The 14271-nt window shown below is 42.0% G+C and overlaps 2 protein-coding genes across 4 annotated transcripts in view; one reads left to right on the top strand and one right to left on the bottom strand.

Annotated features, from left to right (window-relative positions):
• Positions 1 to 7575, bottom strand: part of NOSIP (nitric oxide synthase interacting protein) — a 68760-nt gene extending 61185 nt beyond the window's left edge. Inside the window, exon 1 of one of the 2 annotated variants that reach the window (XM_078655286.1) lies at positions 7469 to 7575. The gene's annotated coding sequence lies outside the window, so the exon portion shown is untranslated. Of the gene's footprint in view, positions 1 to 7464 lie in introns of both variants that reach the window. The other variant, XM_078655287.1, reaches the window with a different exon arrangement.
• A 6-nt stretch (positions 7576 to 7581) lies between these two features.
• Positions 7582 to 13846, top strand: LOC144770609 (uncharacterized). 2 transcript variants are annotated; one of them, XM_078655288.1, is made up of 3 exons: positions 7582 to 7715; positions 10023 to 10202; positions 10670 to 13846. In XM_078655288.1, exons 2-3 carry the CDS (start codon positions 10139 to 10141, stop codon positions 11200 to 11202), a joined length of 597 nt encoding a protein of 198 aa, XP_078511414.1. In that variant the 5' UTR covers positions 7582 to 7715; positions 10023 to 10138; the 3' UTR covers positions 11203 to 13846. The 2 variants fall into 2 exon arrangements, with proteins under 2 accessions (XP_078511414.1, XP_078511415.1); XM_078655289.1 differs by having other exon boundaries at positions 7590 to 7715; positions 10026 to 10202.
• The last annotated feature ends 425 nt before the right edge of the window (positions 13847 to 14271 follow it).

Here is a 14271-nt window from a genome sequence, read left to right as displayed (position 1 = left end):
AACGTCAGAGTAAATAGCTAGAGTTCACTAATATTAACACAAATCTAAAAATAAAATTATAGTAACACCCGCTTCACATGTCTACACCAAAATTGCTTATTAGTGTGTAATATTTAAGGCACAACTCCAATTTACGACAATCACATTAACAGTAACAAAAGGAAGTGCACCCCTTACAAAGTTTAGGGTGGCACAAACTATACCAAAGAACAGAAAAGAAGAAACCATCCCAGACCCTCACACCAAAAAACAGAAAAGGGACCAAGCATGTAGCAAAAGGGGAAAGAGGAGTAATAAAAAAAAAGGAAAGATATAGCAAAAACGACCAATTGGTGTACAAAATATGGCATACCATCGAGGTCATTATATACAATACAATCAAATATCAAATAAATCTAGTCCAGATTCCCAAGCAATGTACATAATCATAATTAAGTACTGCATTTTAAAAAGGCAGATACATTGTCCAGATGCAGTTTAAATCAAACTGGAGCACTTAAAAGTTACGTATAAGATCACATACATAAAATTATACAGTCACATTTGAATAGCTAACATCTCATATTAACATATCATCAATGCCACATGGATACAGGATAGTGTAATTCAGCCTATTAAACATGTTAGATCTATCACACATGGATATATTTAAAGGTACAGCTCTATTAAGATCATTCTTCATTCAGCTAATTGCCCAAGAGGTATTGTTCAGCTAGGGTTGGGAACAATCCACATCCGATTAGTTACCCAAAAAGTATTGTAATTCACTGTCAATGTTAATACCCCTCTCAACCGCATGCAATCTAATTATCCAGCGTGCCTCTGCCTGTCCAAGGGTCAACTCATGGTTGCCACCCCTGGCGTTAGCGCGTACACTTTCAAGGCCATGAAAAGTGAAAGTAAGTTGTTTTTGCACTTCGGGGCACTCAGTGGCATGTACACCAATTGGGTATCTACAGTCCATGTTTTTGAAGGCCCTGAAATGCTCAGAGATCCGTTCTTTCATACACCTAATAGTGCACTTTTCAGCAGATCAAGTATTCTTGTAGGATTTTAATGCATGTCTCCCTTGTTCTATGCTTACCTTCATTCCTCTCGGCAAAGAAAAAAACATTATCGCACTGAGGTATATGCTTGAATGCTAACAGAATATTTGAAAGCCGGGATGATTCCATTCCTTAGGCCGTCAGGAAGGAATGTCACAGAATGTTTAGTGGGGTAAGAAATTCCAGGGGGTGGTTTTAGTCACATAGCCACAACCTGCTCTCGCTATTGGATGGTGTTGGGGGTAGAAACAGCATTGGAAAATGCTAAACAAGCATTGAAAATGCAACAGGTCTTGCCTTTGATTAAGTTAGAGCCATTTGCTTTGCTAGTGGTATTGTATAGCAAAGCAAATGGCTTTAACTTAATAACAGGCGAGACCTATTGCATTTCTAATGATTGTTTTTAAAGGATTCACAAATTGCCATGAACTTGAAGTTGATAGAAATTTGCGATTCCTAAATGCAAAGTCGCATTTTGGGAACGCTACATGCATTGCATTTCGGTAAATCGCAAAAATTGTGATTACCTATTTTGCAAATGCAATGCCTTTGATGCATCGGAATCGGCCCGTTAGTGAGCAGTAAAATGCTTGATGCATGCGCCCCAATATTTCCAAACAGCATGGCCTTTCGTTACCTAGTGAACCTGCATTATATCCTCCTCTTTGTTCATAGTTAAAGGTCCAATGTCCTTAGTCTGCATGGGAGATGCATTTAGGTGTACAACAAAAAGGCACTGATAACAAACATACCAAGTATGATGCAATCTACTGCGTGCGAAAATTAAACAAAAACATGCATGTGGTGGAAAATGGTGGCTTTTGTTGGCTTTGCGATCTAGAAGAATATGGTGCTGCCTTGAGTGCGCCAAAGAGAAACAGTTGGTACAGATACTAAGTCTTACACATGTGGGATCGAATTTTCTAATTAATTATTCTGAGCTTCAAATTAACCCCTTCAGTGCTAATGACAAGGGTAACTCGTCATGTAGGGCCCATTGATTTCAATGGAAAGTCAATGGACCTACATGCACACCCCTTAGCAGCCAAGTGGTTAATATAAACTAGATGTCATGAAAACGTTTACACTGTATTTTATCATGATGAAACTTATGTTAGCGGAGCAGTTTTCAAATCCATTTGCACTGCACAGTTAAATGCATTCTAAAACTGTTGTGTCTTTCTCTTTTCCTGGTCTGTGCACTGAAAGCCTCAGATGAGAGCCTCAGAGGTGACCTTCATTAAATGCACGAAATCTAGTTAGCACTCCGTAATGTTCCTTAACACCTTCAATGCTACAGCAATTCCCCCCTGGTGCTGAACTCTGCAGATCCCCATTGAGCATGATGAGCTCAGCTCGTCATGAGCACACGAGCAGTGTACTGCATGACGAGCTGAGCTCGTCATGAGCATGGAAGGGGTTAAGGAAGGAAATGGTTTGAATGTGTACAACTGAAGGTCATTTCCTTTGGTCGAAAGAAGGTGTAGTTCATATTTTTGAACGTGGTGTTTATTTCGTTGCAAGGTAGATGCAGAGTAAAAGTCATTTTAACATATGATGAGTTTTCTCTCTTTCTTTTAGGTTATGTATTGCATCTTCCCTTCCTACCGTGGTGACTGTACTACTTCTCTGTGTGAGTGTTTAAGAACTCTTCATTTTGGAGGGGGGGGGTCTACCTTAGATGCAGACTTAATATCAAACCTCTTATTATATTGAGCACTAGATCATTAGACCCCCCCCACCTCCATCAGATCAGACTTCACGTTAGTCTGTTTACCGAACTGCACTTGGATTATTTACGGTCTTCTTCTCTCCTGGCCTATATTGAGCAGTCCTTAAGGCATAACACTCTTTGATTCATTATGTGTGTATTAGAACATAAGCAGATTCTGGCTATTGTTAGATTTGGGCTCAGCTTTCACTTCCAATAACATTCTGCATATATTTTGCATATTTTGAATTGACTGACCAACCATATACCTTTTTGCCTTTTGTAATGATTCTTCAATCTTAAAATAAACCGTCACGGTTTTACTTTGGATTTTGTCTCATGTGAGCTTCCCTGGTGGTTTCTCTGGGTTTACATGAAATATTGTATATATGTTTAAGGCTTTCATCTTTAATGACTCACACATGCCCCGGTCCATTAATTAGCCCTTTTAATATTGAATGTGCAGACACTCATTAGGAGAGACCCAGAGCCTAGGCCATGCTCTAGGCTCCATTGCTATGTTGGCAATAAAGCACACTACGAACAACAACAGTTGGATGTAGGTCAGAGGGCCGCTTTCAGGTCTCCTGAGTTTACCTAGCCCCATAGACACGGACAACATTAATATCACTTCCTTACACCAGAAGTTCTGGGATGTCTGGAGTCTCTGTATCCCAAAAAAGTGTTCACCTATATCTTTCTCTATTGGACATACTTTTATGCTGTTGATAAATTTACAAAACATTCAATGTCTTCCTCCTTAAAAGCTGTGCCAGTCGCACGCTTCAAGGTATTCCTCAAGGAAAGTTTAATGAATTCTAATTTTTTTTGTAGGTGGTGCTATTTGCACGAGTGCTGTTTGTTGTATGAAGGGTTCACTGTTAAATGGCAGCACATTTGTACAGTTGCCCATTGTATAAGCAGAAACATGCATAAAGACACAGACATGTGCCTACAAAATGACGTAGTGTCATTTTTTTACTTTTGGCCATGATGCATAGCATCGGTAAAAACAGTGAATTAAACAAACAAGCATTTGCAATGCAATTGGTCTCGTCTTTGGGACCTTATATGTATTTAGCTATGCAGCACATTAGCCTGGATGCTGAAACATCTACTATTCTTTAACATGGAGGGAAAGTAATCACCAAATTGCGTGCCGGTATGGGAACACAAGGAGAGAAATATTGCCTTTCGGCAGGAAATGGTATAGTCCAAAGCACTGGTTTTAATATAAAATCAGGGCATTCGGTGGTCAGATCACTAAAAAACACAAGATTTGAAAAAAATATTCATGTCTACGGGTGCGCGTGGTAGACAATGTCTATGGACTGGAATCTAGCAAATGCTAAAGTGATTTTGGTATTTTACTGACCTATGCTGGTCGTTTTCTATTGAGAAAGTTAAATAGAGGCAGCTGCCAGAAAAAATGTAAAAAAATAAAGTCCCTCAGCGGAAAGCAATTCTAGTATTTTACTGTCCTCTGCTGGTCGTTTTCTATCAAGACAGTTAAATAGAGGCAGTTGAAAAGAAAAAAAGTCCCTAAGCGGAAGCAGACCGGTCCTAGGGTTGACCTCAAGAGCCCACAAAGTATATACACATATAAGTATATACAAGAGGTCTCACATGCTCAACCTAAAAAGGAGAACGAAGCAAAGTCAAAACACCTTTTCTTTTTTAAGACGCGAGGCCTGCTACCCGGTCCTAAACAAGAAACAAATAATTTGAAAAAAGGTTGTGGGAAAGGTGGGGGGGGGGGTGGACGTAGTACATAAAAGAGAGCAACTTTGGGTTGAGAAGAAGTTCCCAAGAAGAAAGCAACATGGAGTACAGGAGAGGGAGGGATCTCCAGATTCGAGGTCGACCACCCTAGCCGTTACTAGGGAGGTCGACTTCGAATCTGGGGAACGGGGTTCAAGTCTCAGCAATGACGCTGAACATCTTATGATTTTGGGCAGATCACGTAATCTCCCCATGCCTAACAAAAAAAATTAATTGTCTTCATGTAATGCAACTGGTGCTATGTAAAGCGCTCTGATACCCGATTCGGGTCAAGTTCCCACTATATAAAACTGTAAAAATAAGATCGCGGGCACTTAACCCTAGAATGGGCACCTTGAAAAGTGGAGCCTCAATAGGCATGCATGGACTTGCCCTTTACATGCACTGAGCTTCATATAACTGGGACACCTAGCACCCACGCAGCAGATCCTTAGGTGACCCTTGCTTAAGAATCCAGATCATTCGACAATAGTTACAAAGATTCCACTCAGCGCCTACATTTACATATGGTGGGTGATCAAATATGTTGTTAATCGCTTCTTATGTCACTCAATTGCTGCTTCTTATTACTGTCTCAAATTACAGACCTAATGCTCAGCTGGCTTCAGGTCCTCTCCTTCTGGTGCTTACCCATCCTCCTTACTGGGCTACTCTTGCTCAATAGTCATGCTGGCACAACTTGCCATTGAATGTGATGTTGCGCAGCCCAGACTATTCCAGTCACTTCACAGGACCGCTCTACACTTTTAGACTCTTTATCAGGACCTACTGCCAAAGAGTCCAGCTGCATCGCCCCACTTTTGGCCCCAGAAGTTGTTGCCAAAATGTTGTAATTGGTCATAAAAGAGTCTGTACCCTGGTCAAACAGGATTACTTTAGAAGCCATCCCAGAGTCATTGGATGATCATCCAACTACCTTAGAAGTCATTTACACGTCATCAGACATCATCAAGCTCTTGAAGTCATCAGCAAGCTGCAGACGCTCAGCCTGAGGATGACTTGAAAATGAGTATCTGATGACTCTAGTAGGGGTCATTATTGGTGATGATTAAAGGATGACTTGAAAAGGAGTACCTGATGACTATAGTAGGTGTCATTATTCATGATGATTTAAGGAGGACGTGAAAATTAGTATCTGCTGACTTCAGAAGGTGTCATTATTCCTGATGATCTGAGGATGACTTGTAAATGACTCTCCGATAACTTTACAAGATGACATTGTTCCTGATGACTTTGGGGTGATTTGAAAATAAGCATCTGAATACTTCAAAGGTACTATTGTGTTTTCAATAAGATGTTTTTGCGTCTGGTGATTTTAACAAGAATTGTTTGTCTATTTAAAGAGCACGTCCACCACTTTGGTTTCAGTTTTCCAGAAAAATGCAAACTGTTGGATGATTGCACAATGAATTGCAGATAAACGTCTGACCTCCTGCAGCTGGGAGCCCCACAACCCAAACACACCCTGAACCCCCAAATTAACCCTTGCACCCCAAAACTCAAACACACCCTGAACCCCAATATTAACCCTTGCACCCCAAAACCCAAACACACCCTGAACCCCAATATTAACCCTGGCACCCCAAAACCCAAACACACCCTGAACTTCCAAATTAACCCTTGCACCCCAAAACCCAAACACACCCTGAACCCCAATATTAACCCTGGCACCCCAAAACCCAAACACACCCTGAACTTCCAAATTAACCCTTGCACCCCAAAACCCAAACACACCCTAAACCCTAAAATTAACCCGGGCACCCCAAAACCCAAACACACCCTAAACCCTAAAATTAACCCTGACACCCCAAAAGCCAAACACACCCTGAACCCCCAAATTAACCCTTGCACCCCAAACCCAAACACACCCTAAACCCTAAAATTAACCCTGGCACCCCAAAACCCAAACACACCCTGAACCCCCAAATTAACCCTTGCACCCCAAAACCCAAACACACCCTGAACCCCAATATTAACCCTTGCACCCCAAAACCCAAACACACCCTAAACCCTAAAATTAACCCTGGCACCCCAAAACCCAAACACACCCTGAACCCCCAAATTAACCCTTGCACCACAAACCCAAACACACCCTAAACCCTAAAATTAACCCTGGCACCCCAAAACCCAAACACACCCTGAACCCCCAAATTAACCCTTGCACCCCAAACCCAAACACACCCTAAACCCTAAAATTAACCCTGGCACCCCAAAACCCAAACACACCCTGAACCCCCAAATTAACCCTTGCACACCAAACCCAAACACACCCTAAACCCTAATATTAACCCTTGTACTCTAAAACCCAAACACACCCTAAACCCTAACACTAACCCTGGCACCCCAAAACCCAAACACAACCTGAACCCCCAAATTAACCCTTGCACCCCAAAACCCAAACACACCCTGAACCCCCAAATTAACCCTTGCACACCAAACACAAACACACCCTAAACCCTAATATTAACCCTTGTACCCTAAAACCCAAACACACCCTAAACCCTAAAATTAACCCTCGCACCCCAAACCTAAACATGCTCTAAACCCTTAAATTACACCTGGCCCCCCAAAACACAAACCCACCCTCAACCCTAAAATGACCATGTACGCCCTAAAATCCAAAAGCCCTACAAACCCCCAAACTTTTTATGAATGCGGAATGCCGGGAGGCGCTGCTGTGATATGATACTTTCTGTACCCCCAGGCTGCACTTCCTTCATAGAGTATTTCCATAAACACATAGTTTAGTGGAATCCGATTGTTAGATTCTTTAAACAACTGCGGACAGACCTGCTCATGGCCCGAGGAATAGGTCTTGCAAAGGAAAACAAGCGTTGTCGTCATGGTGACTGCCGAATTCACTCCATCACAATACTAAAATACATTTTTAAAAAACAGTTGCCACGAACACAATCCCAAAATCACCTACTGTAAACCATCAGTCTGCCGGCTGGTAGGGACTCCAACTGCAGATCATCAATGCAGAGCAGCTCTCTCACCTTTTCTTCCTCTAGCAAAAGCCTACGCACATCCGGGAGCGCCGGAAGTGACGTCATTGTTCTACGGCAAGAACGAAGACTGCCGAGTGCAATGGCCATTAAAGGGACAGATGGATTGGCATCGGTCTCTTTATTTTTCCAACTCCACTTCCTTCGTCGATTCCAGCGTATACTCAGGTAAGTGCTGCAGCTGTTAAAAAAGAGCAGCATCGATCCTCCGCTCTCGGTCCCCGCTGCTCAATTTCCGTCCCAGACCAGCTTCCTCATTTTTCGGAAAGCACGAGTTTTCATTAAGGGGGCAAATTCAGACGCAGCTCCCTGCATGTGTGTGCTTCGTACGTGTTATAATGAATACCTGCGTTGCAATGTGTATGTATTATGTGTGTTTAATGTTTGTCTGTATCAGCCTGCCTGCTTGTTTAATATGCACCTTTTGTGTTTGAGCATGTGTATTTTTGTGTATGTGTGACGTAGTGCGTGCCTGTGTAAGTTGTGGAAAATTGCAAAAAGCCTAAAAAATGTGTTTTACAGCAAGTTCTTCGCCGTAAGGAAAAATAAATTACTGCCCGGATATTGTAGGTCCCATGTTGGTTCCAAGTGCACCTGCGTGTATTCAAGATTCTCGACCAAATGGAACAGTTTTCGATCTACTGAAAAGTTGTCAATCAAAGAAGGCTTAACACACTTATTTATGTGAATATTGTATATTGTTGAGCATTACTTGTGTCCTTGCAACTTGTAGTGAGCCTTCATTACTAAATGAATGTGTGCTCTATTGTTGAATCCTGGTCACGTTCCCCAAGCTGTGTAGTGTGCAGAGCAGCACATCTTCTAAAACACTGGCAGTTTTCATGGATGCGTTTCAAAGCATAAGGATAAATGCTTCAAATAACTTAGCCGTTGTAATGCTGGTTCTTTATTTTGTTTGCTATTTGTGTAATTGAAAGGCCTGGTTGCCTGTGGCGATTGAGGTTTACGCCCTATTTAGGAAACGTAGTCCGACGCATTCCAACATCTTGCAATATCTACTTTCGCAAAAAAGGCTATAATTCTGGTTTCGTTCCATGTGCATGCATTGTTTTTAACTCGTTTGTATATATTATTGAGACAGGGCCAATTACGTATTCCCTGTTTGCGCTAATTTACCTTGACCGCTAAGATCTCTGTAAAAATGAAGCCGGTCTTGTTACATCTGCCACTATCGATCCCAGCCATATATTATCCAGTTACAACCTGACCTTCTCCCTCTCTCTCTCCTTCGCCCTCTCTCTCCTTCGCCCTCTCTCTCCTTCGCCCTCTCTCTCCTTCGCCCTCTCTCTCCTTCGCCCTCTCTCTCTCCTTCGCCCTCTCTCTCCTTCTCCTTCTCTCTCTCTCTCTCTCGCCTTCTCTCTCTCTCTCTCTCGCCCTCTCTCTCTTTCTCTCTCTCTCTCGCCTTCTCTCTTTCTCTCTCTCGCCTTCTCTCTTTCTCTCTCGCCTTCGCTTTCTCTCTCGCCTTCGCTTTCTCTCTCGCCTTCTCTCTTTCTCTCTCGCCTTCTCTCTTTCTCTCTTGCCTTCTCTTTCCCCCTCTCGCCTTCTCTCTTGCCTTCTCTTTCCCCCTCTCGCCTTCTCTCTTGCCTTCTCTTTCCCCCTCTCTCTCTCTCGCCTTCTCGCATTCAACTCCCTCGGATCATGTGTTAAATATCTATAAGGTGGAAGCACGCACAAGTTGCAGTAACGCGTGCCTTCCCCATTGATTGAGATCTTATAAGAGGTTTCCCCATGCCCTCTTCTCGTTTGAACTGCGGGTACTGCATGTGTCAACGAGGTATGGGATCCCTTTATGTTAAATTGCATCTCTTACCAAACTTCCAAACACCTCTGGCAAAACACTTATAAGGTCCCAGAGGGGAGACCTATTGGCTATGCCAATGCTTTTGCTTTATGTATTTGCCATTGTAATGCCTTTTGTTTCATTTATAAAGCCATTACATATTGCACAATTAACATACAATACTACTAGCAAAGCTAATATCTTTAGCTTAATAAAAGGTGAAACCTATTGCATTTTTAACGCTTGTCCTTTCATGTTGGGGGTGCCGGTGGGCAGAGGGTAGCAGGCATCTGACTCTCTATGCATCTGCGGGGATAGGTAACTTGATTTCCCGTCACAAACCCCAGTGTGAAAGTTCACTTATTGATAGTTCTTCTATTTATCTCATAATGCCTCTACTTTGCTATTACTATTTGTCCAGAGCAGCAAGACCTAAGCATACACTCTGGCTCTCCAAAAATAAAGTTGATATTAGGTAATTTCCTCAATGGCCTTCAGTGCATGCCCAAACACTTCTTTGTAGTCCACAATCTAGGCATGTTAGATAGAAATTGCACCAGATCAGTGTACTTTTTGGGGTGCTTTTCTCCAATTAAATCTGTTAATCAGTTTGATATGCTTTGTATTTTACCTTTTAAACCACACACAAACTAATTCCTGATTTTTATATCTAGCAGGACATAATCATGGCTTCATTCAACGTCCTGTTTTTCACTTGCGATCATTCTGTGTGTCTTCGAAAAGATGGTGACTTCCTGCTTTTGGACAATCCCGGGGAAGTTCTTTGTAGATGAAGCTGGTTGGCCAATCACCGAAGAGAGATTTTAAAGCTATGATTCTGTTCCAATCATCTGGTAAGCACAATAAGTAAACCTTTATAATAAATTTGCAACTGCAGGATAACGGTACAAATTACCAACCTGTTTCAGTAAAACCTACATTTGTGATTAATTAATCCAATAATGGACAGTAAAAATGAACATGCATGTCCCCCATATGCCTTGGATTGCTCTCCAGAGACAAATGTAACACTTATGAAAAGGACTGAAACGTTTAGCTTGTGGCACTACTATAAGGCAGCTATTTTTGGATAAACTATTTTCAGGAGGTTCAAGTTCAGGCTTACAATGTGTACTGTCTATTAAGGAAAACTTACTTACTTGGTTATGGATAGATTGTACATTGTCCTTTATTATCAATACCTCTTTATTTATATATTATGGCTAGAGCGTGAAGATATATTGCAAGTGGTCAATGTGTTCTTTTCTGTTTTGAAGTTTATATGTAAATATATAATTTTTTCTCTTGCTTTTTTTTTTAGTGAAGAAACAATGTCTAATGATTCAGGATATTTTTCAAGAGATAATTGCAAGCTATTCTGGCACAACAGAGGGTCTAAAACAGGTGTTGCTTCAAAGGGCACTGGAGAAAAAGCAGATGTTAATGGACTGTGGCAATCGGGGAAGCGCTGGTAGACTTAAGAGGGTGTTACGCGAACTACAAGAGGAAGAAATTGCAGAGAAAAGAGGCAAGGACAAAAAAGCCAAGCAGAGTGGACTGGATTATATAAGAGTTGATAACAAAGCTCATGCTGAAAGCACAACTTCTCAGCCTGGTGATGCAAGTTCGCGGATGAATTTGCAGAAACTTGAAAACCTGGCCCTTTTAGCAGGGATGGCTAGTGTCCTTCATCAAAAATCCACAACAAAAAATGACGCATCAGACCGTGAAAATGAACTTGTCTTGGAGTCCCCGCTTAAATCCAAATATCAAGGACAAAAACATGCCTCCCTTTCACCACGTCATCCTAGAGTAATCAACACTCATTCTGAAAATATAATGGGGCCATTCTGATGTAATCAATAGCCATCCCCTGAAGCTGTCATAGGATCATCCAGGAATAATCCACACTCATCCAGAAATTGTCATGGGATCATTCCAGAGTAATCCACGCGGTTATAGGATCATCCTGGAATAATTGACAGTCATCCTTAAATTAGCTAGAACCCATCCTGGAGTAATTCTCCCTCATCCTGAAGTTGTCAATTAGTATTCGTGGAGTTGTAAAAGGTAATCACTCCCTGCCAGTAGAAATCATCAGAACACCATCCTACTGTAGTTTTTGTGATGAGTCTAGGTTCGTCATCACATTTACATTTTTTGTCCTACAGGCATACTTCAGGATGGCTTGAGATGACTTCCCCAGATAATTGCAGGAATAGCCTGACTGTAATCATCAGATGAGTCCAGAATGACTCCAGGATGATCTTCCTTTTTGATGTGGGTAGCCAAGGAGTGAGGTGTGGCGCAGCGGCCAAGGTGGCTGACTCCAGTGTGTGGAGCTCAACTTTCGATCCCCGGCAGCAGCTCGGCATCATGTGACTCTGGTCAACAGTAGCTCACTTAATCTCCCCGACAGCCCCCAGCGCCTTGAGACCCTTAGCGCTTTACACATATCGTATTGATTGATTGATGTAGAGATAAGGTCTTTATTTCATGTCAAGTTAGGGGGCTCCCTCCAGATGTAAACAGCTTCCACATCACACACAATCATCAACATTCCATTATATCCTTCACTCTCAGCATTGCAGACGCGAGCTCACAGAAACAGGGAACGGGGAGACACAGGCTATATACACAATACTTCAGATAGCAAGTGTTTGTGCGTGGCCGGGGATATGGGCGCCCGAAGGGAGTGGAAGCCAGGCCTTGTAAGGAAGGCACTTGCTTGATTATTTAAATACTAATTACTGAATTCAAAACAACGCGAGTTTACTACATTCCTAACCACACCAACCGTGAATAAACATACAGTACATTAAATCTCGCAGTTGACAGACATCGATACACAGAAGACGGGTACTGGATGCAACAAGAGTAAGTAGAAGGGTTTAGAACTTACAGTGGACGTTTTTACTCAGCGCAAACCGGAAACTGTCAACAGGCAGTTCCCAAACATCCGGTGCTGGTAACCAGAACTACTTCCAGTGTTGTGGACAATTTGTATCCTCTAGTCTAGCTCCTCTGCTATCTTCGGAACTCTGCCCTATTGGACAGCTCGGTCTGACGCCCTATAGTAGCCCCGCCTACTCAAACAGAGACACGCCTTCCTCGGCCATGCCTCTTGAGTCAGGCAGTCAGAAGCAGCAACGCTCAGAGATGGCGATTTGTGTGGAGCAGTCATTACTTTTCTGATTATATCACACAGCCAGCATCTCTCTATCGCGTTTAAGGGATTTTGTTCGTTCAATTTGCTTTAAGCTCTGACTCCATGCTCTTATCTAGTGGCCTTTTGGCAGCAGCTCATAAAAACAGATAATGAAGTGTAAAATTAATGAGGAAAAGAAACTGAGTCGTGTGATAGAAGAGGGAAAGGAAGGAGTGTAACGAAATTTGCCGAAATTAACACAAGGGGTAGAGGACTGAAATTAACACGAAGGGTAGAGGACTGAGGGAGATGGATTTAAAACAATATCAGTGGTGGGGTAGGAAGGAAGACGTAACAAGAAGAGGAGAACAAATAAGAACGTGCGCGAGGTAAACAGATAAAGAAAAGATTTAGATTTTTAATAACAGGGTTTCAAAGCCACTGAACAGAGAATAGGACGCAGCATACACTTCCCTTATTTTCATTGAACAGTGATACTTGCCAGTCCAGATGGCCCTATGTCGGACGAGAACGTGCGCAAAAACGACCTCCATGCATATATTAAGGGGTAAAAGGCTGCTATAATAGAACAGATCTGGAAACTGTAATATTAGACACCTGGTAAAGAATGCCTTACAAAACTAACTAACCTCACTAATAAATTGTAATTTTTACAAATCCCACCTCCTAAAAACTCTAACCCACACTGAACTCACCCTTCCCACCCCAACATTGTGACACAATGGTTTGAATGTGTACAACTGAAGGTCATTTTCTTTGGTCGAAAGAAGGTGCAGTTCATATTTTTGAACGTGGTATTGTTTATTTCGGTGCAAGGTAGATGCAGAGTAAAAGTCATTTTAACATATGATGAGTTTTCTCTCTTTCTTTTAGGTTATGTATTGCATCTTCCCTTCCTACCGTCGTGACTGTACGACTTCTCTGTGTGAGTGTTTAAGAACTCTTCATTTTGGAGGGGGGGGTCTACCTTAGATGCAGACTTAATATCAAACCTCTTAATATATTGAGCACTAGATCATTAGACCCCACCACCCCCATCAGATCAGACTTCACGTTAGTCTGTTTACCGAACTGCACTTGGATTATTTACTGTCTTCTTCTCCCCTGGCCTATATTGAGCAGTCCTTAAGGCATAACACTCTTTGATTCATTATGTTTGTATTAGAACATAAGCTGATTCTGGCTATTGTTAGATTTGGGCTCAGCTTTCACTTCCAATAATATTCTGCATATATTTTACATATTTTGAATTGACTGACCAACCATATACCTTTTTGCCTTTTGTAATGATTCTTCAATTTTAAAATAAACCGTCGCGGTTTTACTTTGGATTTTGTCTCATGTGAGCTTCCCTGGTGGTTTCTCTGGGTTTACATGAAATATTGTATATATGTTTAAGGCTTTCATCTTTAATGACTCACACATGCCCCGGTCCATTAATTAGCCCTTTTAATATTGAATGTGCAGACACTCATTAGGAGAGACCCAGAGCTTGGAAAGCACCCCGAGCCTAGGCCATGCTCTAGGCTCCATTGCTATGTTGGCAATAAAGCACACTACGAACAACAACAGTTGGATGTAGGTCAGAGGGCCGCTTTCAGGTCTCCTCAGTTTACCTAGCCCCATAGACACCGACAACACTAATATTATCACTTCCTTACACCAGAAGATCTGGGATGTCTGGAGTCTCTGTATTACAAACAAGCATTGGCATTGCCAATAGGTCTCGCTTGTGGGACCTTATAGGGATTTAG

The sequence above is a fragment of the Lissotriton helveticus genome, chromosome 7, assembly GCF_964261635.1.
Source record: "Lissotriton helveticus chromosome 7, aLisHel1.1, whole genome shotgun sequence".
Classification (NCBI taxonomy): Eukaryota; Metazoa; Chordata; class Amphibia; order Caudata; family Salamandridae; genus Lissotriton; species Lissotriton helveticus.
The sequence above is the reverse complement of the archived record's forward strand: the minus strand, read 5'-3'. Positions and strand labels throughout refer to the sequence as shown.

Excerpts from the sequence above, each read along its gene's own strand:
- LOC144770609 (XM_078655288.1), top strand. The coding sequence starts at position 10,139 with ATGAAGCTGGTTGGCCAATCACCGAAGAGAGATTTTAAAGCTATGATT. Across the intron at positions 10,203-10,669 it reads GATTCTGTTCCAATCATCTG|TGAAGAAACAATGTCTAATG; the intron begins GTAAGCACAATA and ends TTTTTTTTTTAG.